General features: G+C 39.2%; 4 protein-coding genes across 5 annotated transcripts; 3 read left to right on the forward strand and 1 right to left on the reverse strand.

Moving 5' to 3' along the window:
• The first annotated feature begins 9,123 nt into the window (after positions 1 to 9,123).
• LOC116263871 (protein DETOXIFICATION 10-like) lies at positions 9,124 to 13,183 on the forward strand. The gene is made up of 7 exons (XM_031643677.1): positions 9,124 to 9,560; positions 10,561 to 11,105; positions 11,222 to 11,308; positions 12,024 to 12,080; positions 12,186 to 12,424; positions 12,566 to 12,771; positions 12,925 to 13,183. Exons 1-7 carry the CDS (start codon positions 9,294 to 9,296, stop codon positions 12,979 to 12,981), a joined length of 1,458 nt encoding a protein of 485 aa, XP_031499537.1. The 5' UTR covers positions 9,124 to 9,293; the 3' UTR covers positions 12,982 to 13,183.
• Positions 13,184 to 15,216: 2,033 nt separating this feature from the next.
• Positions 15,217 to 17,927, forward strand: LOC116263758 (uncharacterized). Its single transcript, XM_031643532.2, has 4 exons — positions 15,217 to 15,373; positions 15,468 to 15,561; positions 16,403 to 16,612; positions 17,093 to 17,927. Exons 1-4 carry the CDS (start codon positions 15,290 to 15,292, stop codon positions 17,821 to 17,823), a joined length of 1,119 nt encoding a protein of 372 aa, XP_031499392.1. The 5' UTR covers positions 15,217 to 15,289; the 3' UTR covers positions 17,824 to 17,927.
• Positions 17,928 to 18,565: 638 nt separating this feature from the next.
• LOC116264747 (protein DETOXIFICATION 12-like) lies at positions 18,566 to 22,840 on the forward strand. The gene is made up of 7 exons (XM_031645123.2): positions 18,566 to 19,507; positions 20,191 to 20,735; positions 20,861 to 20,947; positions 21,455 to 21,511; positions 21,586 to 21,824; positions 22,281 to 22,486; positions 22,660 to 22,840. The coding sequence occupies exons 1-7, from the start codon at positions 19,268 to 19,270 to the stop codon at positions 22,699 to 22,701; spliced, it is 1,416 nt and encodes a 471-aa protein (XP_031500983.1). The 5' UTR covers positions 18,566 to 19,267; the 3' UTR covers positions 22,702 to 22,840.
• A 145-nt stretch (positions 22,841 to 22,985) lies between these two features.
• LOC116264748 (putative 4-hydroxy-4-methyl-2-oxoglutarate aldolase 2) lies at positions 22,986 to 25,036 on the reverse strand. Of its 2 annotated transcripts, XM_031645124.2 has the most exons (4): positions 24,925 to 25,031; positions 24,777 to 24,827; positions 24,440 to 24,481; positions 22,986 to 23,633 (listed from the first exon to the last, which is right to left on the reverse strand). In XM_031645124.2, exon 4 carries the CDS (start codon positions 23,611 to 23,613, stop codon positions 23,113 to 23,115), a length of 501 nt encoding a protein of 166 aa, XP_031500984.1. In that variant the 5' UTR covers positions 23,614 to 23,633; positions 24,440 to 24,481; positions 24,777 to 24,827; positions 24,925 to 25,031; the 3' UTR covers positions 22,986 to 23,112. The 2 variants fall into 2 exon arrangements, with proteins under 2 accessions (XP_031500984.1, XP_031500985.1); XM_031645125.2 differs by lacking the exon at positions 24,777 to 24,827 and having other exon boundaries at positions 24,925 to 25,036.
• Between the last annotated feature and the right edge of the window lie 631 nt (positions 25,037 to 25,667).

A 25,667-nucleotide genomic window follows, 5' to 3' on the forward strand; every position in this document is an offset into this window, starting at 1 on the left:
TCAAGATTGTGTGACGAAACAGGAGATTGGTAGAGGGCATGAGCAGAATGGGCTGTACGTGATGGACGAAAATTGTTGCAACCTCATGGTGAATGATCAGCAAGACCGACATTCTCACTACTAGACCTGGCACGCCAGACTTGGTCACATCTCTGATCAAAGCTTAACTCGTCTTATTCCAAATCTTACGATTGAAAATAAATCATGTGATGCTTGTGAATTTTCTAAGTCCACGAGATTACCTTTTCAATCTTCTACGGAAAAATCAAAGGATATTTTTGATTTAGTTCATTCAGATGTTTGGGGACCAGCCCCAGAAGCGTCATACTCTGGCTTCAGATATTATGTCTCCTTTATTGATGATAAGACTCGCATGACTTGGTTGTTTTTTCTTAAATATAAGAGTGAAGTTTTCAGTGCATTTAAAGATTTTTTCAATATGGTGCATACTCAATATGGAGTCAAAATTAAAAAATTTCGCTTTGACAATGGAGGAGAATATGTGAATGATGCTCTTGAAACCTTTCTAAAAGGGGAAGGAAGACAACCTCAGTATTCTTGTGCAGGTACCCCACAGCAGAACGGAGTGGCTGAACGAAAAAATAGACAACTGTTGAATATTGCTCGATCTCTTATGACTCACATGCATATTCCCTTTCGTTTCTGGAATGACGCTATTGCTACGACATGTTATATTGTCAACAGGGCACCTCGTTCCAGCATTGAAAATCAAGTTCCTATAGAACTACTTTTCAATAGAAAAGTTTCTATAAAACATCTTAAAGTTTTTGGATGCAAGTGCTATGTTCATATACAAGAAAAATTTAGGAACAAATTTGAAAAACGTGCCGTCAAAAGCATCTTCCTTGGCTATTCTAGCAGAAAGAAGAGGTACAAATGTTATGCTCCAGTACTAGAAGATCACTTATATCTCGTGATGTGAAGTTTTTTGAATAGGAAACTTTCTTTGAGCATCAAAGACAGGGGGAGATGAATGTTGCTAATCCCATCAAGCAGTCCACTTTGACAACGGTTGAAACCAGCTATGAAACTCCTAATGATAGTAAGCAGCTCATATTGCCTATGGTTGAACCCCACTTTGAAATCGTCCCAAATGATGTGTCCTTACTTCCGCCTATAAGAACTGAACAACCTGATACCAACATCAATCCCAGCACTCTTTCCACCGAGCTAAATTCTAACTTCAGTAACTCAAGCCAACCAGAAAATTCCACTAGACGATCCACCCGACCTACTAGAGCACAAACAAAATTTAGTGACTATTACACCTATCTTACAGCAAACAAAAAGCATTCCATAGACCAATACCTATCTTTCGAAAATCTACGCATTCACTATAAATCCTATATCCTAAACACATACTCCCAACACGAACCAAAAACCTATGAGGAGGCAAAATCTGATCCAAAGTGGTGTAATGGAATGGAAGAGGAGCTTGCAGCATTGAAAAAAATCAGACATGGGTCCTAGTTCCTCTACTTGATGGCAAGAAGCTGGTTGGATGCAAGTGGGTCTATCGAGTAAAATATAACAACGATGGAAGTGTGGAGCGCTATAAAGTTCGCTTGGTCGCCAAAAGATTCACTCAAACTGAAGGTATTGACTATACTGAAGCCTTTGCTCCCGTTGCAAAGATGAGCTCTGTCTGTACTTTAATCTCAGTAGCAGCAAACAAGAAATGGCCTCTGACTCAACTTGATGTGAAAAATGTTTTTCTTCATGGTGATCTCAACGAGGAAGTCTATATGGAGGCTCCAAAAAGCATAAATAATGAGCACAAGTACGTATGTAAGTTGAAAAAGGCTCTTTACGGTTTGAAACAGTCACCGCGAGCTTGGTTCTCTCGTCTCAGTGATACACTTTCAAAAATGGGCTTCAAAAGAAGAAGTGCTGATCATACTATGTTTATGTCTTTGAGGAATTCTAAAATTTGCATTCTCCTAGTCTATGTGGACGACATAATAATGACAAGTGATGATGTTGATTTTATGTCACGCGTCAAAGACTATTTAAATCAGCTATTTGAAATCAAAGATTTGGGATTACTAAGATTCTTCTTAGGGATTGAAGTTGCACACTCAAACAAAGGAGTCTTTCTTTGTCAAAGGAAATATACGTTAGATCTATTGAAAGAAACATGATGCTTGGGTGCCAAACCATTAGAAACTCCACTTGAAGCCAACTGTAAATTAAAGAAAGATGAAGGAGAACTAGTCGAGAATATTCAAAGCTTTCAGAAACTCGTTGGTAAGCTCATATATCTAACTGTTACAAGATCAGACATATCATATGCTGTAAGCCTCATTAGCCAGTTTATGCATTCTCCTAGATCGACTCATATTGAAGCTGCCCATAGAATCTTGAGGTATTTGAAAAGATGCCCTGGAAAAGGAATTTTAATGAAACGTGATCTGCCCTTAGATGTCGTGGGTTATACTGATGTAGACTGGGCAGGGGATCCAAACGATCGAAGATCCACATCTGGTTTCTGCACCTTCGTTGGAGGAAATCTTGTAACTTGGAGAAGCAAAAAACAGTCTGTAGTTGCTCGATCAAGTGCTGAAGCAGAATACAGAGCTATGGCTAGATGTACATGTGAGCTTGTGTAGATTAAAGCCCTTCTGAAGGATATGAATATTGATGTGCGAAATCCTATGAAGCTTATATGCGATAATATGGCTGCAATATATATCGGGGCAAATCCGGTCTTTCATGAAAGGACCAAACACATTGAAGTTGACTATCACTTCATTAGAGAAAAAATTCAAGATGGGACTATCGAAACTTGTCATGTTAAAAGTGAAAATTAGTTGGCTGATATCTTCACCAAGAGCCTTGCACGCGAGAAGCATCAAAGCATTATAAACAAGTTGGGACAGATTGATATCTGTCCTCCAACTTGAGGGGGAAATTGTTGTGAGATTTGTGGAAGAAGATTGTTGCTGCCAAAAAAATCAAGATCAACAATATTTTGCAATTACAATGAGAAGGAAGGAAAGTCATGATGAGAAGGAAGAAAATCTTCTTTTTTATGGAAAGATCAAATAACGGTCTTCCTGGTTATCGTCCCTTTGGAATGTATAAAACCCCCATTTTCTCTTTGATTGTAATAGTGTGAGGATTAATAAAACAGCAGCCTCTTCTTCCTCCGTGGACGTAGGCCAAAGTGCCGAACCACGTAAATTTGCGTTGCTCCCTTCTTTGTCGCTTCTTTCTCATGTTTTCTATCATTGTTAATGCATGAATCTTAACAACCAGATCATGACAGCTGAAGGTATTGCCAACTTGAGAAAGCTCAAGATGTCCTGCACCACACGCCTTGAGAACCGGGTCCATGTATTGTTGCAGGAAGGAGAAAACTTATGTACAGGGACAAGAATAGCACATTGATAAAATAAGAAGTTGAATTTGCAAGGGCAGCACCCCTGTAACTGAGCCTACTTGAAGACCGGATACCAACATATGAGGAAATGCGGAGAGACTCCTGGAACTTAGCATCATTGGCAAGACAATGTTCTGGGCCTGCAGAAACCTGACTTCACACCATGCAGCATACCGAAAAAGAAGAGGTCTGGAGTCATCCACCTAGCGTAGGTCCCTGTTTCCTTAGATATATCTGGGCGTGACCAAAAGCAAACAGAATCTCTTCAGTGTACGCCGACAGGAAGGCAAGGGAAATGCTGACAAAGAAAAGGATAAATATGAATCTCTGCATGTAAACTCGGAGCATATGATACTGTTTTGTTCCATAAGCGTGTCCACACAGCGTGTCCAATGCAGAGGCAGTACCCATCTCATCCAACAGACACGGCTAAATGTTAGGAAGGATTGATTTTGAATATCTCAAGCAAATGAATAAGCAGATAAAGAAAAATGCGATTATTGAGAATACTGATCTTGGGCACTTAAAGTTCTGGACTTTACCTATTAATGTAGAACAAGAACAGTAGTATTAATGCAGAAAGAGAACAGTGGTTATAGATATGCCTGGTTGATAACAGCTTGAGAAATAAAGAAGCCAATAAGAATTTGAAGCTCAAATTTTGGGATTTAGCAACTATTTTATTAAATATTTTACAGGTGAAGAATAATATTGAGAGTGATCCTTTGCAAAAACAGGTTGGTCAATCTTCATCAACGAAATTGAAAATTTGGAAATGAATGAATCAGATAAGTAAACTTATATATGAGAAATATAACATGATATTAAATTCCACGATAGTTTGACCAACGAGATCAACACTGTCTAACAATGATGCTCATCCATTTATAAGAAAAAGTATCATAAGTACGAGCCAGCTACATGAGATGCATGCGTTTATATGATTGATCAATAATGAGCATTTTGTTCAATTTCTACTGTGAAATTTTAAAATAAGTTCTTTTCTTTAACACTGAATAATTTCACAAGTTCTATCATGGTTGATAATGATGAACAGCAAATACCTCTCTGAACGTTGAGCCTCTTGGACATGGAAAGAAGTTAAATCTTTTAATAGAACCACCTTGGTTTTGATTATCTAATAGAAAAATCTTTAAGAAGAGGCGTCTGGTCACAAATTTTTAGAGGTTTTTGATGTATCTACTATCCTTATTTGCAGACCTATACAAAACACGAATTGGATCTCATGCAAGTCCCGAGGTCTTTGCCTCTACCCTTCTTCAAGTTTCGGAACCCACATGCTATCGGCAGACCCTTCAACATGATCAACGGAAGGAATCTATTAATTAGAATGTGAAGTCCATATTCAAGAACTTTGTCCCTAGCAATCAATTAGTTAAACATGTTGTCAGCTGCAAATGGGTGTTCAAGGTTAAACTAAAGGCTGTTCGAACAGTATACTGAAATCTTCAGTCCTTTTGTGAAACTAGCAACCACACGACTTATATTATCTGAAAGGCTGAAAATTTATCAACGTGACATTTAAAATGCATTTTTATATGGATATTTGACAGCAGCAAGTAATAAAACTACATGTAGAGGTGGGAGCTGGGCCGGGTATGGGGCTTGGGCTCATGTCGTAAAATTGAATATCTGATTATTTATTTATAATTATATTTATATATTATATGATATATATATATATATTTTGCAGGCAGTCGGGCTGCACCCGGGCTGCATGCACAGCTTACTGCCCGGCCTGACGCACAACCCTAGCTACATGTGGGCTGGTATTAGCATTTGCCCACATTAACCCAAAAAAATTCATGATTTTACATATTGTTGCTCTCAATAATTGGGACCTTTTTAATATATCAGTGCCCTTAAGATTAATCTAGCTAAAATTGTTTTAGTTTGTGCTCCTCAATGGGTGGAACCAAGGGGGGCTCGTAGGGCCCTGACCACACTTTAAAAAAAAATTCAAAAAAGTTACATTTATATTTTAGAAAATTTTACTCGTCCTATATAAAAATTTTGAAAAATAAAATTTTGGTCCCTGTCAAAATTTAAAAACTTTAATTCGGCTCTTCTTATGAAAAATTTCTGGCTTCGCCCCTTATTAACCTAGTACTTCTAGCTCCGCCACTGGCAATAATTACAGTAGCCGTTTCCTCACCTCATGCAGAAACTCTCCACTACCTCTTATGCAACACAACAATCTCCATGGGTATTCATGGGTAGGGGAGTTCAATATTCCTGTAGAAGGCAAAGATTGAATACAGATTATAACACGTATGGACCCAGCTTGAGAATGTTCCACGACCGATTTATAGCGATCGATCAGGACAAACTTGTACCAAATCTGGTGTGAAAGATTTTTGTCATTTTCTATTGTACTAACGAATTATCGGTTCTCATTCAACATCTAATGCATATTGTACTGTCTGATCCAATGTAATTGGCGGGATAAAAAACTTTTTAGATCAAGAATCCAGTGATTTTATATATTCCTCCTCTTACTCACGAGACAAGTTTCTTTTTTTGGTTTTCCCTTTCTTCAGCAAAGATTTTGAAAGAAAGTAAGAATCCCAATTAAATTGCTAAAGCAGTTTAATTATTCTAAGAGATATAGCATAGTCGGTCGGCTCGAGTATCATACATGCATTTTCAATTTAATTTCTGTAAGTGAAACTCATTTGAACTGTAAATGGTAGTTGAATGACATACCATTTAGGTCCGAAAACAACCCTAAACCCAAGGATGAGAAAAAGGGGTTACCTTGCTTCAAACTAAGGCAGGGCATTGGGTAGGGCCGGGCCGGCCCAAGGCTCGACAAAGTCGGGCTTAGGCTGGCTCAAAACCTTTGGTAGCAGCCCAAGCCTTGCCCACTTAGTTGTCGGGTCAGACCAGACCATCAAATGCATACCCGTCAGTTCGATGTCAGACCTTATATGAAACTTTTAACTTCATTTTTTAATATCTCAGAAACACAAACAGATGTATCAAGTGTTTTTAAGAAAGCCATAAGTGGCACATGAAGAAGTTCTAAAGGAGCCATTGGGGATGCACCAAACGTTTGTATGTCGGCATCGGGTCGAGTCGAGGTCGGACCCCAGTGCCGAGCTCAGGCCAGTTCAGTCCATCCCGATAAATTTTTTTATCGGGTTAATCCGAATATCAAATAGGTAGTCTAAGCCCGACCCATCACAAACCGCCCACCACCGGACTACTGCCCACCCTTACTTCAAACACATCACCACTTAAATGTTTAGCTAGCGCATTAGGACAATGCTTCCAAGAAATAGGACAATTCTTTGTTCCTTGTTTAGCTAGCACCTCATGACATTGACACACGCTTCCAACAAAGAAAAGATTTGTTTAAGTAGGCGGATTACTTTCTTATCTCTCTTTTAAACATTTCTTAATTTTAAAAAGAAAAGATTTGTTTATAAGCTCAAGATGAAAGAACAGTCAAAAAGTTTGTCCTCTACGTTATATTTATATTTATCTATCGTTACCAACTTCCACTTTTGTTGTTATTATTATAACTGATTACTTAAATATTCCTTAGGAAAAACTTTTTTGATAGACAAAGAGCTTCCTGTCGATTTGTGCCTCATTAATTAATGGTGAATTTTTGTCAATCTCACTGGTCAACATTAACAGGCGAGACTCCTTTTTGGCGTCAATAAAGTTCGGCCAAATAAAGATGAACGCCAAAATAAGAAATTATATTAATTAAACAAAATTTTTGTACTATATATAATCCACGAATCACTAGATTAGTGTTGCCCATCGTCCATGCAGGAGTTTCCTAAGAATCGGTTTTAATTGGATCTTGAATCGAAATTGAACCGTTTTTATGATGAAATATTAAGGTCTGAATGGGTTTTAGTTTCTGCTGGATCCGGATGTGATGGACGGCGTCCATTTGAAACTGAATCCGCGGTTCAAGATCATATGTTTGAGCTCGCATTTTGCAAATAATGCTGCAGGTTGTTGGATTTAACATTTGGATTCAAATCTAAGTGATAGCATTTCGAATTCAGATTCATCTGTATTGAGGTCTGTCCTGAATCGTGTCTGTTTGCATTCCTACTTACTACAGCAGCATCATATTTGATAAGTTTTTTTCTCTTTTTCTCTTCATTATTTAGAAAGTTTAATTTTCAAGTGTTACTTACCTCTCTTTTAGGCATTTCATTTCTTTGTAGTTTTCAATCTGGATCTTAGTTTTGCTCAACCCCAAAAATAAGGGCTTAGATTGCTATTATATATCCTAAGTTTTTCCCTCAATTGGGCTATTATATGAATAAATTCTATCTTTTGAAAATTACAAAAAGCTGGAGTTAATTCCTTATAACTATTAGGAAGTTGCATTAATTACTTTCAACTTTTGTAATACTAAAAAAATTTAGTCATGTAAAGAGATGTTTAAGAACTTATAAGGAGAGATGTTAAAATGGTTAACTATCTTGCTTTCTAGCCTTTTTCAGACTCGAATGAAAATTGTTTGGGCCACGTTGGAATCCGTCGAACCAGGAGCCCAAGCTCGATAGTGGATTAGGTCAGCATCAAAGTACATGTGAGGATGTGTGTGGTTTAAGGGAGTTAGATTGTAACACCAAAAAAAATTATTCTCATATTAAAGATTATAAGAAATCTTCAATGACTTGGGTGGTTAGTAGTTTTGGTTTTTACTTATTTTCAAACTAAAATAAAAGTTAGGGAGCAAGTTGTTACAAGCTTAGTTGACATTGGTCAATTGTCTCTACCAGATGTGAGAGAAGCATCATATTATATTATATTATATATATATATATATATATATATATATATATATATATATATATATATATATATATATATATAAAACAAGCTAAGCCCTTGTGAGAGGAGATGTTTGATGCGCTGGAATAGAAGGCTGTAAGATGTTAAATCGCTATCCGGCTTGTCTTTAGGAGTATGAAATTATGAATAAAACAGAAAAGGGTGGTCAAGTCAAGCAAAATTTTATGAACTTAACTACTTACCTATGTCTTTGTCGTACCTATAAAGTTAAGGGCCTAGATATATATATATTTGCATACTTTCCTGCCACCTTGAAAGCGAAAAAGACAAGCCCTTTTCCCATCTCAAAATATTCCCTTGTCCGAGATGTGCCGATACTAATAATAGCAATTCATTGGAACGACCTTGGCTTCAGGATTTTCAGACTTTCCGGAGACCCACAAAATCTGAGTTGTAATGTATTTAGATTGTTAGGATCCAAACCATTTGTCTTTATATACGAGTTAGGCTGTCATATTTGGTTAGTCTTGAATGTTCTTCTGATTTCTTCTCTGCAAATATGATAAGCATCATCCCTGAATTGAAGGCAACGGATAAATTCGTTTGATCCATGTCTCTTCTTTTTTTTTCTCATTTATCAAATGTGGTAACTTTTCCCAGGAAAATTAATTCATGCCCATCAAAATTTGTGAAGAAAGCAACGTTTGGATTGTATTTGTCGAAAAAGTTTCTGAAATTTTATTTCATGATTTTTTATCTGAAAATTTTATCTCGTGGCCATCAAACGGTCCTAATTGACAGGTCTTTGTTTCATTCGCCAATATAAACGAGTCCACATAAATTTAATAAACGATGGAAGCACCTTATATATATATATATCAACATGCCGATCTAACGAAAAAGAACGTAAGACAGCGAAGCGTGGAGAATGGGCACCGGACCTGAGGACGACAATCGTGACATCGCTTCCCCTCACTCTCTCTAGCCGATAAAAGGGGAGAAAGTAGCCGAGAATCCCGTGGATCCTTAGCCTCATATCCCTCTCCCTCTCCCTCTTCCTCTTCTTCTTTCCGAAAGAGAGGTGGTGGCGGTGGTGACGATGGAGGACGATCAGATGACAACGAGGGAGAGGTTGTTGGGGAAGGAGACCCTGTCGTCAAGCGACGGCGGTGGGATCTCGCTGGTGGCGGTCGCGCAAGAGGTGAAGCGGCAAGGCGTCATAGCGCTGCCCATGGTGCTCGTCAACATGTTCCAGTTCCTGCTGCAAGTCATCTCTCTCATGATGGTCGGCCACCTCGGCCGCCTCTCCCTCTCCAGCGCTTCCATCGCTGCATCCCTCTGCAGCGTCACCGGCTTCACCATCCTTGTAACTCTCTCAACCTCCCCCTTCTATATATATATATATATATATATAAGGATGCTCTTTATATTGAAACACTATAGTTGTCTTTTTAATGTTTAAAACATAATTGAACTTAATCGGTGGAGTAAAAAGCGATTGTCTGGCCATCATGCTTATGCGCGGTTGAGTAGACGAATCCCGAATAGAGGTCTAACCGAAGTTATATATATATATATATATATATATATATATATATATATATATATATATGTGTTTGCTGAAATCCTCCTATCCGAATCTCTAGCCAATCATGACCCCATACATTGGGCGTGATCATCCGATATAATTCATCGGACGGTGTGCTGTGAAAATGAGAAAGCCGGAGGATTTCTCCATCCAAAACTGGATGGAAAAATATAGGAATATATATATATATGCTAGTTCCTCATTTCTTAAATGGAGCTGGAAAACGTAATCTTCAGTTAGGACTGTAACAATCAACTTCTTGGTATGGGAATCTTTTAGAACGCTGAAGCTCGATAGTTCATTATTTATACAAATTTTAAAACTCAAGACCCCATAGAAAGATCTGTTTCAGAGAGCCATTTCTTAGTAGCAGTAAGAAGAAGAGACGCGTCTTAGCAAATGGATTGTGCTGAGACCGTGACTGAGATTTGATAAAAGACTTCCCCATATTTGTGATTCACATGTTTCAGCAATTCAACATATGGTACATACATAGGCATGATAAGCTTCGTATTTACTGAAATGTGCAAAAATTATGCGGGTGTTAGCTTTTGGAGTTTTACATCTGCTTATGTCGTGCTGTAATTGACTACTCTTGGAGTTACAATTTACAAAGACAAAAAACTGGACGCTTGGTGAAAAAAAGCATCTTCTTTAGATCTAAATCGTCGAGGAACGGATCATGTAGTATATAATTTCCAAATTCGTGTGTCCAACGCTCCAATTCCATTGCATATACCATTAGCTCTTACTTTAGTATTACTCATTGGTTTAACAGCTCGGAATGGCAAGCGCATTGGAGACATTATGTGGTCAGGCATATGGAGCAGAACAGTACCATAAGGTAGGAGTGTATACACAAAGAGCCATAGTCTCCCTTCTGTTCGTGTGTATACCTCTGTCTCTTTTCTGGAGTTTTCTTGGGAAGCTTCTCCTCTGGATAGCACAAGACCCTGCTATTGCTCATGAAGCAGGAAGATTTGCTGTTTGGTTGATCCCTGGATTGTTTGCTGCCGCACTTCTTCAGCCACTGGTGAAATTTCTGCAGTCACAGACCTTAGTCCTTCCCTTGCTCTTTGGTGCTATTGTGACTCTTTGCTTCCATATTCCTGTGTGTTGGCTTCTTGTTTTCAAAACTGGACTGGGACACATCGGAGCTGCTATTTCTGTTAGTCTCTCATATTGGTTGAATGTAATTATTTTGGCCTTATATGTAAAATTTTCACCTTCCTGTGAACGAACATTTGTGCCACTTTCCGTGGAGGCATTTGTCGGGATACGTGATTTTCTTGGACTTGCATTTCCTTCTGCCGTAATGATATGGTAATTATTTGTTTAGTTCTTTCTTTCTCGTATTGATTGCCTTTCAAAATTTTCTTTAGCTATATTTTGTTTCCATTGGATTTGGTTCATTATTTTTTGCTGTTTGATTGGAGCAGTCTGGAGTACTGGTCGTTTGAACTTCTCATATTGCTTTCTGGACTTCTGCCCAATCCTGAGCTGGAAACTTCAGTGCTTGCAATCTGGTATTGCTTCATTCTTCAGCCTTTTTTTGTTGTTGTGACATGTCGTTTACTGCCAATATCATATTCTTTAGTTTATGATCTAGTATTTGATTATTTTTTTATGCACTATTGCAATGTAGAACACACCCACCAATAACATTGTTTTGGGTCATATGGCACACGTAGCTCTAGGTTTCTGTTACTTGATGTGATTCATGCTGAAGGAACTAATTTTGAATCCACTTTCGATCAAAATATTTTAAGCTTTCTTTTACTATGGAAAACTGAAGTAGCAATGTAGCCTATCTCCAATAATGTTATTGTTCTAGTTCATGTCCTTGCTTGCTATATAGTATAGAATTTACTTCTGATATGAATCATTGTTGACTGTCAGATAATTATACATATATAACCACTCTTAGTATGTTACAGTATTACCATTCAGTAGTTTTATCACCAAAAAAAAAAAAAAACTTTCAAGTAATTGCTACCAGGATGATTAATTATGAGCTTTTAGGTTAAAAGAGCCATGAATATGTTCTGTATTTTACTTGCTTTCCGTTTTTGCTAAAAGATATGAAAGGAACAGTTGTACTTGACTTTCCAAGGGGCATGTTTAGAAAGCAAGAAAGCCACCAATGTATATCATAAAGAGGAAAATATGTTTATTGGTGTTCCAAATTTCATGAAGCCTGTCACAAGTTCTAACACAGTCTCTCCTGCTCTTATTGAACAGCCTCAACACCTTATATTTGCTTTATTCTATACCTTATGGTCTTGGTGCTGCTGCAAGGTGCATTCTCTATTCTTTTATTTCTTTATGTTGAAGATATTATTTGATACTAAACACATTTTCCAGCTAATCTTCGATATTATTTGTCTATTGCAAAATGTGCAGCACGCGTGTGTCCAATGAATTGGGAGCTGGATGTCCAAGGGCCGCAAAGTTGGCAGTGTTTGTAGTGGTTCTTCTTGCACTAATAGATATTTTAGTTGTGAGTATCTCTCTCTTTTCCATAAGGTATCAGTTGGGACATGCGTACAGCAGTGAGAAGGAAGTGATCGAATATGTTGTGAAAATGGCACCTTTGCTTTCTCTGTCAACATGCATGGATGGTCTGCAAGGAGTGCTCTCAGGTAAATTTAAGCAAATGAAAAGCAAGTCACTGATATTGTGAGTCTACTTGGCATGTTACACGTTTTCTCCTAATGAGTCATTAACAAAACCCAGTTTTGAACGTAAAATGAGGCAACACTTAATAGTTTCATCTTTTTTAGGTGTTGCAAGAGGATGTGGATGGCAGCATCTTGGCGCATATGTGAACCTCAGTGCATTTTATCTAGTGGGGATTCCCATTGCTATCATCTTAGGCTTCTTCTTTCAGTTGGGTGGAAGAGGACTATGGATTGGTGTATATTGTGGGGCTACTGTGCAAACAATTCTATTGTCTCTCATAGCAGGGTTTACAGATTGGCAGCACCAGGTTAGTTGCTTGCTGCTATTCTCTCTTCAATAGTTTAGTTTATGATTTATTGAGTTTGATTGATTTATAAGACACTGAATTCGGTCTGTAGTTGGGATATATATTCTTTCTGTTTGTTGTGTGTATGCTGCATATTAATGCTGAGTTTTGCAGGCTGACAAAGCAAGGGACAGAGTATTTGACGATCCTAAAGTTCATAATGGTGTATGAGGATAACTGGGATTATAGTTTTCACTCTTGACATGATCTGATGGAAGGTGCAATTCAAGTTTGATCTGAAGATGGTTGACTAACGTTGGTGTGTGCCTGTGCATGCCTCCATGTGCACGTGCCAGAGAGAGAGACTATAATCTCATCTGCTTCACTTTGTTCAGTTTTGCATAAGAGTAAATACAAAAGTTTTGTAATATAATCTAGTTAAGTTTCACTTAGTTTCAGTCTCAAGCGTTGGTTCTTTGAGAGAGAGAGAGAGAGAGAGTCTCATCTGCTTCCCTTTGTTCATTTTTGTAGAAGAGTAATACAGAAGTTTGAAATAAAAGCTAGTTAAGTTAAATTTCCCTTAGTTGTAATCTCAAGCATTGGTTCTTTGGGTCTGCACGGAAAATAAAGAAAACTGTGCCATCTCACTGTTGTGTGTGTGTGTGTGAGAGAGAGAGAGAGAGAGAGAGCAATGCCTTGAGTACAGTTACGGATTCAATTCACTTTTTACATTTTTATTGGATTTCCATATGAACCAGCTGAGGTTCTACTGCACATGTTACTAAAGGGTTGGGAAATTAGACGTTCCGGTGGTGCGTAGCTGGTACCAAAACACGATTACAAACACTACTAGTGTACAATCAGAAGCTTTTGCGTCCATTTAGCGTTCTGAAACAAGTAATTCCCTTCCGCAGCCGGCAATTGAAGCTTGCAATTCAGCACGCACTTAGGTGGTGGAAAAAACTTTCATCTTTGCATTCACATTGATCACCTAGCTGCTGCATTGTTGATTTGCTTGAAAGCAGCTGATAGTCGAGATGGCATTTGCTTGGAGGCATGAACAAGCAAATATGCTATACATGCCAAATACATAAGAATCGATCATACTAGATATTGAGAAGTTTGTGGAAGCGTACCGATGTCCAATGCACAAGTAGAAGAGGGTCCAGTGGATCTTTCAGAGGCTGCAAGGGTGTAGGCGTAGCACAAAATCCTCTAAAATGGGATAGAGGAGATCACACAATCCTCTCTGGTTTCTACGCAAATAATCCATACTAAATGAGATGATACAAACACAGACTTATTAGATCACCTTAAATTGGGTCAGATAGCCTGTGATGTATATGACTATCGACACATATATAGGCCCATCATATAGATTTCTTACATTGTTTCCATATCAAAGTCATAAGAAAGCCCACATCGGACTTGGTTCTACCATTGCCAATTTTGATACTATAAAATATTCCACCGATCGCCATTAGTGAAAGTTGAAACGACCTTGCTATGCACTGCTCAGATCTTCAAATGACTGGAATGCAGAATTCCAGCATGCCATTAGTGCAGTTTCAGCAAAAAAAGTATTTTTTCTCTTCCTTTCTTATTTTAACAGGCATGCTGGGATCACAATTTTGATGCTAACTGATGCAACTTAAGAGGGTGTTTCGTAACAAGAACATTGTGTTCCATGAATCCGTACCATCAAAGAACTCGGTGTTACGAAGTATTGAATCTTTGGCCTCATCCAACTAGAAGGTCTCAAGCTTAACTCCTAGTCAGGTGGATGGAGCTTCATTGACACTCTTCAGCATATTTAGATATATGAAGTGGCTTGAAATAATTGAACGGTATGAACAGCTTTGGTCGACAGACTTGAACAGCTTTTAGCATCAAAACTAGTTCCCGAATTTTTTTTTTTTTAATGCCAAACCGGGTTCCCAACATGATTTAGGATCATCCAAACTGGCTATTTGCCCGTTGGTTTCATAATCAAGGTTATAACTTTGCCTAGAGAAACCTCAAATCTAAGGTAGCGTTTTGAAACGGACCTGGATCTAAGACCTATCCTAGGTGCACCTAGCTTTTACTTTAACCAGATCTGAACCACAACCGAATCTTGCATGGTAAACATGAAACGAAATCTCATAACAGCTGACAAATAATTGTTTATGCCTTTGTATTACGTCCTTGTGAATCTTATTTGCCACTTTTATTGGATCCAAGTCACGTGAAAGTTAGTAAACCGTTCTTTGTTCTATGCAGTTGTTGAATGTCATCAGTCCAGAAGATAGTAGACTTCTATCAAAACGATGAAACCCGTAGATAGTTGGTGTTTACATATTCCGGCTGTTCAGCAAGGGTTTGATATATATATCAGATCCATTCTGAACGTCGGGTTTTGCTTGCTTGCTGCAGTGACTGGGTCGGATCTTAAACCTCTCAAGTCTGACCCAGTATCAATCACAAAGGGAGCAGCCCCCACAGACTGCTAAAACCCTTGAAAGGCCACAGGGTCCAGCAGAGGGTGACTACCGCGAAGATGAGGAAGATGGGGAAATCTGGTAAGAGTGGCTTGATGGGTGCCTTGGATTCACACACCAGGAACATCTACGAGACGTTGAAGGTGATAGCTGCTTCTTGATTTCCTCGGAAACTAACGAATTTCACTCGACTTTTGTGTTATTCTTCTGAGTTTGGCCTTTTCTTCTTTGAATCAGATGTTTGATGAGACGGCGGCGGCTTCACTAGAGAGGACAGACTGGAAGGAAGTGATAAAACTAGGGGAAGAGATCGCCAAGCAAGCAACTGTGGGTAATTTGGCTTTGCCCTGACAATTTAGTTTGTGAGATCGGTCTATTTGAAGATATAATTTTCTTCTGGTTGTCGATGATATTTTGATTATTAGATGGTCGAGAACGTAGTTTTCTGCGTTTTTGGGTTGGCTGGTGTGCTTAAAGCCTTAAACATGTCTTCTTCTGCTGTGCGTCGGGTGATATTGAACTGCTTGGGTTGTGCTGGTTTGCTTAAAGCCTTAAATATCTTCTTCTGCTGGATATCCGTTACTTGATATTGGCCCGTTTTTAGATTTTTTTTTTTTGCGGGTTTTGACTGTTTCTTCGACGATTAGGTGTCCGCGCTTGCAGTTTTTTTGCATTTCCGCGTTGGGGTTATCGTTTAGTTCTTAGCCGGCGAGCTGGGATGGAAACGAATAGAAAGTATGGTGACAACAGCAGATATCTCTAATCCAGAAAGGATAAGCTACGATGAATGTTGTGCCACCATCATAAACTGGGCTCTTTTTGCCTAGTGGTCTAGCTTCATATTTGAGGAAGTGCTTAGTCAAAGCTACATCATACTTAATTATGAAATTAGTATATTGGAATGTCCGCCTATTTGTCTTCAGAGGTGAAAGGGAAACCTTCTGATTCCAGAATCTTGTGTGTGTTGATGGCCTGATATAATGGTGATTGCAGAATCTTTCTTAACGTAACAATATTTTTCTGAAGATCCTTTGAGTCTTTTCCATGAGGCATGAAAATTCTGCAACTGTCTTATGAAAAGGGATTAGATGATGCGGTTGCAAGCGAAATGGCTAACGACCTCTTGGTTAATATTTTTTTTTTCTGATGTGTTACTCTGTTGTATTGTGTAGCTGGCATACTTTGGACTGGAGAAGCACCAAAAGTCACAGAGCTTGAGGAGAGCATGGGCGTTTATTTCAACATGCTTAATGGGTTGCTTCTACTTTGTCATGGAAGTACGGTTGGTGCTGGGCCTACTCTGCACGCAAGCATTTGTGCATCTACAAAACAAATGATAGAGTCCAGCCTTTCATTCTTGCGGGCAGCAGTCTTGTCCTATGGTCTCTCTCTCTCTCTCTCTCTCTCTGTGTGTGTGTGTGTGTGTGTGTGTGTGTGTTCCGTGGGGATGAGAACTCCAAGCGGACCAAGCCCAAATTTAATTTATTTGCGTCATTTGACTTATCTCTGGAAAAAAAAATTGTTAATTACAAAATCTTATAGAGAAATTCCTTTTGCTCTCTTCCCACCGTTTCCATGGAAATTCTCCAATTCAGTATCTTATAGCTTCCCGTTCAGTATCTTATAGCTTCCCTGTCCTCTTAAACGTAATTTGCAATTGCAATTTCACGGACCGAAAGCAACGCTAATAAAATGCAGTGGCACGGTTAAAGAAAGTTGAAGGCTTGAAGCAGTTTTTCGCCGAGTTCAAGGAGTAATTCATTTCTACCCATTAGTGCTTCTGAGGAACTTTCTATGGTGTCATCTGAGAGTGGCTTATTCTTTCTTTTGAAATGCATTTATGTGTCCCTACTTACATGCAGAAAATCCAAGTTCAGGCCAAAGACAAACAATACCAACACTTGTTGGCTTGGTTTGGGAGTCATGCCAGGCACTCAAGACGACTCCCACTAATAATCCCACTGCAATTGGTAGAAAAATCATCCAGGTTGCTGCATCAGTTAAAGATGTGCTGCGGGAAATGAAGGAGCTCAAGCCTGCTGATGAAACCAGAGCAAACCAAACAGGCGAGGATCATGACACTCGTCCTGATGCGGAAGCTGAGGCCACGGTGGACGATGACGAGGGAGAGTCTAGCACAGCCAGTGACATAGGCAGCAACTTGTCTCCACAGGAGATGGTCATTGCTGCATCAGTGATTCTTGTTGCATCCGACACACTACAGTACATCAAAGAACTTCTTAGGTTTGTTACTGCACTTTCGAAGAAACCAGATGTTGCAAACAGCACCAGCGTGGTTGTTTCGTTGGAGAATCTGCTGCAGATATGTGAGAAGATTGGAGTTCAAATTGATGAGCTTGGAGCCAGTGTATACCCTCCACAAGAGACTTCTTTAATGAACACTGCTGTTAGAAAGCTTGTTGAGTGCATCGAAAGAACTCGGGCAGAAGTTCAAAGTTTTGACACCATGCCTGAAGGTCTATCTCAGGTTTGTCAAGCTCTCGAGAATTCATTGAACAAGTTGGAAAGTGATTTAGGATGCTTAGATCAGGAAAGAGTTCCTGAGATTCATAAACTTCATTTGAACACCTAGAACCTCTTGATCCATTTATTGTACTGATGGTCAATCTCTTGAATACCATGTCTGGATACGTTGTGTTGCCCTTTTTCACTTGCTAATGGATTGTTAAATGTGAACTTTGAGTGTCATCCTACCGAGCTCTACCATCCATGGCCAACTCGGACCTCGACCAAGTACAAGTGTCCATGGTTCGGATATTGCCCAATCTCGAGTCCCTGTTTTTTGTTAGGAAAGAAAGAGAGCCTTTGTTAGGGAAGAAAGACAACCGAAAAATAAGAGGCTGATGGCTCCCAGGAGCCCTTATCAACTGAGCAACTGACTCTTCGTAGCAGGAACACTTTGTGAGTGGGTGTTTTATAAATCTGTTCCACAAATTAGAATAAGTTTATGAGATGATAGAATTTGCTTCAATTCACGAAACAGTCGCAAAGTGATCCTGTTTCAAACCACCAATATAGAATGTCATCAACGAACAACTGACTAGGCAGTGAACAGTAAATCTTAAAGCGAAGCTGACAACACGTATCTAGGCCTCGAACTCCAGTTTGGTAAAGCGACGCGCTCATCGTGATCCGATTTGTTTTAAGCGTCTACTATTGTATATTATATTATAACGAAATTTTCATTTTCATGCCAAACCTTTTTCCTTGTAATAAAAAGCATCAGTTTTTGTTATTTTTAGTAAAACCTTACTTGTTCATGAAAATTTTTAATAAAACTCTGCTGTTAACTTGAGAATGAAAACCGTGAGCTGCAATTTTTTAACTTGTCATTAAATTATTTGTTGCTTAACGGAAGTGTAATTCAAGTTTTTTATTTGTTAACCTATATTAAAAGCGTAGTACTTATTAGAAACTGTAAAAAATAGTTTTTTCTTAATTGAAATTAGCTCTCGTATATTATACGAAGTCACAAAGTGCAGCCAAAGCACCGAGCTCATGTGCTGGAACAATTTTCGTAAGTTTCCAGTGGACAGCATATTATTATTCCATAGACTCTTTGGTCTAATGTAGCGATAGCACGCCGTAAAACGGCCGCCTCTCTCTGTCGACAATATACATGACGTCCATCACATCGGCCATTAACTTGTATTCTGACGAGGCGGAAGCAAACAAAGCATGGTGAGCGTAAAGCTGCAGCCTTCCTTCCCTTTCCCACCAAGTATACGGAGAAGAGGCCAACTGGAGGTTCTTGCTTTCCCTTCCGTCTGGTCTTTGGTGCAAGCATAAAGGGTCACAGACGTCCATCACATCGGCCATTAACTTGTATTCTGACGAGGCGGAAGCAAACAAAGCATGGTGAGCGTAAAGCTGCAGCCTTCCTTCCCTTTCCCACCAAGTATACGCAGAAGAGGCCAACTGGAGGTTCTTGCTTTCCCTTCCGTCTGGTCTTTGGTGCAAGCATAAAGGGTCACAGAAAAAGAGAGAGAAAGAAAGAGAGCTGCTTTGGTAGCGGGATGGAAGAAAGCCTCTTGGGGAGGGAACAAGAAGGGGGATATGGGTTTCTGAATGGGAGTCTGATTCTGCGGGAAATGAAGAAGCAGGGAATGGTAGCTTTGCCAATGGTCGTAGTGAGCTTCTCTCAGTACCTGCTGCAAGTGCTCTCCCTGATGATGGTGGGACACCTGGGCAAGCTTCCTCTTTCAAGTGCTGCCATTGCTTCCTCCGTAGCTGGAGTCATGGGCTTCAGCGTTCTTGTACTCTGCCCCTCCCTCCCTCTACTTAGATAACGTTTATTACATTAGACACTTGTGATAGTTGTTGTATACGGAAGTAAAAAAAAAAAAATCGACAGCTCATATGACTTGAGATGAAGGTTCATGTTTTACATTAACTTAACTCGATTCGAAAGTATTTGGTAAACAACCAATGATACATTCATGTTCATGCTTGTAGTCAATTAAGAGACATGCGCAACTATGGTCTCCACAAAGAGAGAAACATGAGGTTATCATAATTTCTACGGGCAATTTCATTATATTTTCTCCTTTTGTTTCTGTAATAAAATTTACTATGGAAATAATATCCTCCCGTTTTCAAGAACCTGGGAACAGATTGGATCATGTTTCTCATGTGCAGTTAGGGACTCTGTAAAGGCCTAAAGGTAAACAGTTTTAACACTTATAATTCCTACTTATACATCAGAAAAAGCCATAAAGCAAGATTGATTCCAATGGTTGGATTATAAACTACTAGGACAATTTGGCGAAAGTAGCCAAGAGGCTTAATTTTAAACCAGAGATAATCTGCCATTGTAGCAGGTGTTCCCTGTACCGTATAGGATTTCTATAGAATTTGGACACCGTCTTCTCCATCTTCAGCTAGATTTGCATATAAGTGATTGCATTAGTTTTAAGGATAAATTACTTTTCTGAAGCAGCTTGGGATGGCTAGTGCTTTAGAAACATTATGCGGTCAGGCTTATGGGGCAGAGCAATATGAAAGACTTGGGATTTACACTCAGAGAGCAGTAGTCACCTTGCTGATTGTGTGCATCCCACTGTCGCTTATCTTGGTTTACATCGAAAAGATTCTCTGTTTTGTTGGGCAAGACCCATTGGTAGCACATGAGGCGGGAAGTTTTGCTATTTACTTGATCCCGGGTCTGTTTGCTAGTGCGCTTCTTCAGCCACTTTTGAAGTTTCTTCAGTCACAGAGCTTGACGCTTCCAATGCTCTATAGCAGTTTCGCTGGTCTGTGCTTCCATGCTCCTGTCTGCTGGCTCCTCATCTTCAAATTTGGCTTGGGACATATTGGAGGTTCCCTCTGTGTTCGTCTTTCGTACTGGTTTAGTGTAGCTATTTTGGCATTTTATGTGAAACTTTCACCTTCCTGTAAGCGTACATTGGCCTCATTATCAAAGGATTCGTTTGGTGGATTTTGTGATTTCCTCAAGCTTTCTTTTCCTTCTGCAGCGATGATCTGGTAAGCTTGCTCCATTATTTCCTTTCATGCTTGTTTGCTCTTTGCTGAGTTTTAGTTTGTTCTTTGGATTTTTTTTTCTCTAGCCATTCATGGATTAATGTACTGTTATCTTTTGATTGACACAGTCTAGAATATTGGTCGTTTGAACTGCTGATACTACTCTCTGGGCTACTGCCTAATCCAGAGCTTGAAACTTCAGTTCTTTCAATCTGGTACAGATTTCACTTTCAGTTCTTGTTATCATTCTTTGGTGCTACATGAAATGTTTCACGTAGACTATGTAGGTTTTTTTTTTTTTGTCATTTTTAACGAGATTCAATTCATACGGTTGATCTGTGGGTATGTTGCATAGAGAACCCATCCATGATCCTTCAGTTTCCTTATGATGGAATAATGATCTGGATGTCTTTAACAGGGTATGAGTCCTGACTTGCATGAAACCAGAAGGATAGTAAAATCAGTTTTTCGATAGGAGAGATTGAGGCTTAAAACTGATCTAAAAGATGCATGAAGGGGAGACTCATTGGCTGATAAAAGTTGGATCTCTGAGGTTTTAGACTTCGTTTACTTTCAAAATATCCACATCATTTGACCAGTAAATCCACAAGTCTTTAATACTTTATTTTGCTAAAACGGCACGTGAAGAATGTTCTCCCCACTGCTTATTATAATGGATCTCCCATAATCTTTATAATCCTTCATTTTGTTTCTCTGAACAGCCTTACTACTCTGTGTCTGCTTTACTGTATACCGTATGGCCTGAGTGCTGCTGGAAGGTAAACTCATTCTCTCTTCTCTTTCATACACCTGTCGTAAATTTTATCTGCTATATGCTGAATACCCTTTTCAGCACGCGCGTCTCCAATGAACTAGGAGCTGGGCGTCCAAGAGAAGCACAGCTAGCAGTACTTGTGGCAATCTTCCTTGCTGCATTAGATGCTGGAATCGTAGTAACAACCCTTTCCTGCACCAGCTACCTGCTAGGTCGTGCTTACAGCAGTGAAAAGGAAGTCATCCTATATGTTGCAAAAATGATCCCTTTACTTTCTCTATCTTCTTGCATGGATGCCTTGCAGGGTGTGCTTTCAGGTGAGGGGCTTTCACATATTTCTATATGCATATCTATGTGTTTGGCAACTTTGGCTTTCAAGATGTATAGAACCCATTGCTCATTCTGTCACCATCCACTAGTCGCATGTATGAGATTCAAAGAAGAATTTGACACCCGAAAAGTATCTTATACAAATTATGATATAATATCACAATACAAGCAGATTTTAACTCTGGTTGTCGGTTGATATTCATTGAAACTGAACAAATCAGTTTATGCCACATTACTAAATCATAACCACGAAAGGTTTTTATTTTCCATGTCTTCAATGTCTTGGACAGTTTATGTGCGAATGCATTGCGAGACCCTGATGGATATATCCCAGAATACATGCAAAGATAACATCGTTGTGCAGATTCTCGCTGCAGATCTTCCAGGTTGATGTACCCCATCTACAATAGCTGAAGTTATTTGCTTCTGGGTTTTGTCTTCAGGTGTTGCCAGAGGTTGTGGATGGCAGCAGCTTGGGGCATACATCAATCTTGGTGCATTTTATTTGTTCGGCATTCCGCTTGCAGCTTTGTTGGCCTTTTCATTTCATTTGGGTGCTAGGGGACTTTGGATTGGTATAGTTTGTGGGTCTGTACTGCAGACGATTCTGCTATGCCTTATCACTTGCTTCACAGACTGGCAAGTTGAAGTGAGTACATAACTTCGTTGTGCTAGTCATTTTTCTCTTTTTCTGACAGTGCAATTATGCTTAAATTTCAAGGATAAGAAATCTCTGGCAACTTTTACAGATAAGCCTAGTAGTTTCGAGTGTTCATATTGTTGGTTTATAGGTCTGTGATTATGATCCAACTTTTTCTGCAGGTGAACAGGGCAAGAGAGAGAATATTAGAGAAGCCTACATAACCAACGATTATCAACTTCAAAAGATGATGAGAACATCAAATTGTTCTTTGTAGACTTTGTAAAAAAATTTCTGAAGTTATAAAGGGTGCCAGATCGGTATAGCGATCTCCACAGGCCAACACAACTCCCATTCTTGTTCCTGTTTGATGTCTGCAGCTTGAACACAAAAACCATTCTGTCTTGCACTTGTGGACCAAACTTCTCCGTCTCAAGAAAGTGTTCAGAACCATCAAACCGTTTCATCTTTTCCCCCAAAACAAAACTAACCATTAGAAGACAAGGAATTGCGATAATGATCAATCATCTCATTAAATTATTAAACATCACGCTGTTATTCATTCTCAAGCTCGTTCTACGTACATATAATTTAGTAGAATGATAGTAGAATATAACACGAAAAAGTCGAAGTTATCAGATTGATAATTCGATTCGTGAAATCAGAATCCCATCTGTGTCTGCATAGAGCCATTCGCCATCAGTAATCCTGGTACCTGCCATATTCACAGGAACGTGTTTCTCCCCATTTCCTTTCTTGTTCGCTTTCATTGGGTGAGAAGCAAGAGCTCTCACACCAATATCACACCCATTGATTTCATCCACATCCCGAATGCATCCATTAACAACAATGCCGGCCCAGCCATTGTTTTGTGCCTGAACAACCGGGTTGCCTCCCAGTATTGCACATCTCATGCTCCCACCACCATCAACAACCAAAACACGACCATTACCTTTCTCTTCAAGGAAATCTCGGACTAGCACATTGTCCTCGAAGACTTTGAGGGTCACCACCGGGCCAGAGAAAACTTGGCGCCTGCCATAAATTTGGAAGACTGGTTGGAGTGCACGCAGCTCACCAGTGGCAATCAATTGTAAGTTTGTATCACAAAGTTCAGCAGTTGTTAATGCAGCCATCAGCTAGGATGCCCAAGCACCTAACTCAGTTAACAGTAGATGTCCAACAAAGCTTATTAAATATCAAGAGAAGAGCAGCAGAGTTATAGTAACTAAAGGTTTGTTCTTCTGAAGAAATTTCAAGAAGAATGCACAAAGACGGTTGAACTCCATTAGGTTTCTTTTCATGCTAAACAAGGACATGAAAGAATTTAAGAATGCCTAATGAATTAATAATCAATTGAAGCGTTTCTCTCACGGAATTACGCAACAGTTGTGCTAAGCAAATACATGTAACTGTCTGATGTGATTAGATCAATCTAATGATAGCCCAGATCTGTGCACAGGCTCAAGCAACCGATGCGATCAATCTAAGCTCAATATATGTATAGAGTAGATTAAGATGAAAACAAAATGGAAGACATTATTACTTTTCGCAATGATAAACTGACCCATGAAATTGCTATGGTTCCAATCTATACGTTTATTCCATTTCAATGACAAACAAAGAAAAAAGGTCACTCAAGAGAGCAAGAAGGGTGACAGTGATCTGGGAATCTCACGACCCAACATGCCACGTTAGCTTATGCAAAGAGACAGAGATGTTGATCATCTCAAAATAGGACAGAGTTGAGACGTTTTCTCATAGGGAGATCAACATCCAAAATCTCTCTCTCTCTCTCTCTCTCTGTGAAACAAACAGGTCCTCAAACTGGGACGTAGCATCTCACAAGCTACTTGTACCAAACTCTCCACGAACGAAGGTGTGTAGACTGGTTCAGATGCAGAAAAAAGAAAATCAAACATTCCTGGGAAAAGCGAAGGAAGCTAAACAATCTCTGCTTACCTCTAATTCCTAAACTCCAAATCGATCTCTCCGACTATCGGTCTGTACCACGGAGAAAGAAAAGGTCAGAGCCGCTCGATCTCGCAACGAAGAAAAACAAGAACAAAATTAACCAAGAGATTATCACATATCAGATCCACCAACAAGAGAATAAGAAACAAATCAGCAAATTATCCGAATAAAAGTCCAACAGGAACCAAAAACTGAAAAAAAAAATTTGAGATGCAGGCTGTACTCAAAACAACACACATCTTTCTTCGAAACGATGGGATCACACCAATTACGGGAACCATGAAACCAAACAAGAAAATAAATAATAGTATTGAAGAAGATTTACCCCCTCGTATGGTGGAACCCGAAACTTCGGAGAAGAGAGAGAGAGTGCGGTCTGTACTCAAAACAAATTCGAAACGATGGGGACTCACCCATTTGGAGAACCATGAAACCAAACAACAAAATAAACAATAGTGCCGAAGAAAATTTACCTCCTCGTATGGGGGAACTCGAAACCTCAGAGAAGAGAGAGAGAGCGAGAGAGAGAGAGAGAGGCGATGAGCGTGGCTGCGGTCAAGCATCATAATGGTTCTCGTGGGAGTGTTGGAGGGATAAAAAAGGGAAAAAGCTTCAAGGCGGCCACCCAAGTTGGCAACGCAAGGGCCCATGGAGCAACCTGAACCAGATGGAATGATCGTTCGATCTTCCAGATGGAGGGCTGAGAGTATCCAGCATGTGAGTTGCAAGAGCTGCAGACCACACTGGAGGGAGTCAAAGTCGCCGAAGAATAATTAAATAACAAAAAAGATATTGTGCAATTTCTCGTCGGATCCATTTTCAACAAAATTCTTTCAAGTGGGTGGAAACTTTTGAAAACTTTTTGTATAGGTCTCGTTATATTCACACACAAACTTTCAACATTTTTTCCAAATTTTTAATTGGAAGTGTCTGCACTAAATCCAAACAGAGAGTGTTACACCGCCAATATCAATTACGGGGTATAATTAAATCTCAATTTTTTATTCATCTCAACCAATTTTAACTGTGTATGAGATTTTGTAACATTTCAGGAACTGATGTCGATATAAATCATAAAATCTAGTGGTTTGAAAAATAAGGAGCGCATATATTTCAAAAGTACGCGCTTTCTGATAAACCATGTAACTCACATTAAAGCAGCTTAAGCTTTTAATCTCAACTACTAGATTGGAGATCCATCCTAAAGAGCAAAAGT

The sequence above is a fragment of the Nymphaea colorata genome, chromosome 11 (assembly GCF_008831285.2).
Source record: "Nymphaea colorata isolate Beijing-Zhang1983 chromosome 11, ASM883128v2, whole genome shotgun sequence".
In the NCBI taxonomy this organism is placed as follows: Eukaryota; Viridiplantae; Streptophyta; class Magnoliopsida; order Nymphaeales; family Nymphaeaceae; genus Nymphaea; species Nymphaea colorata.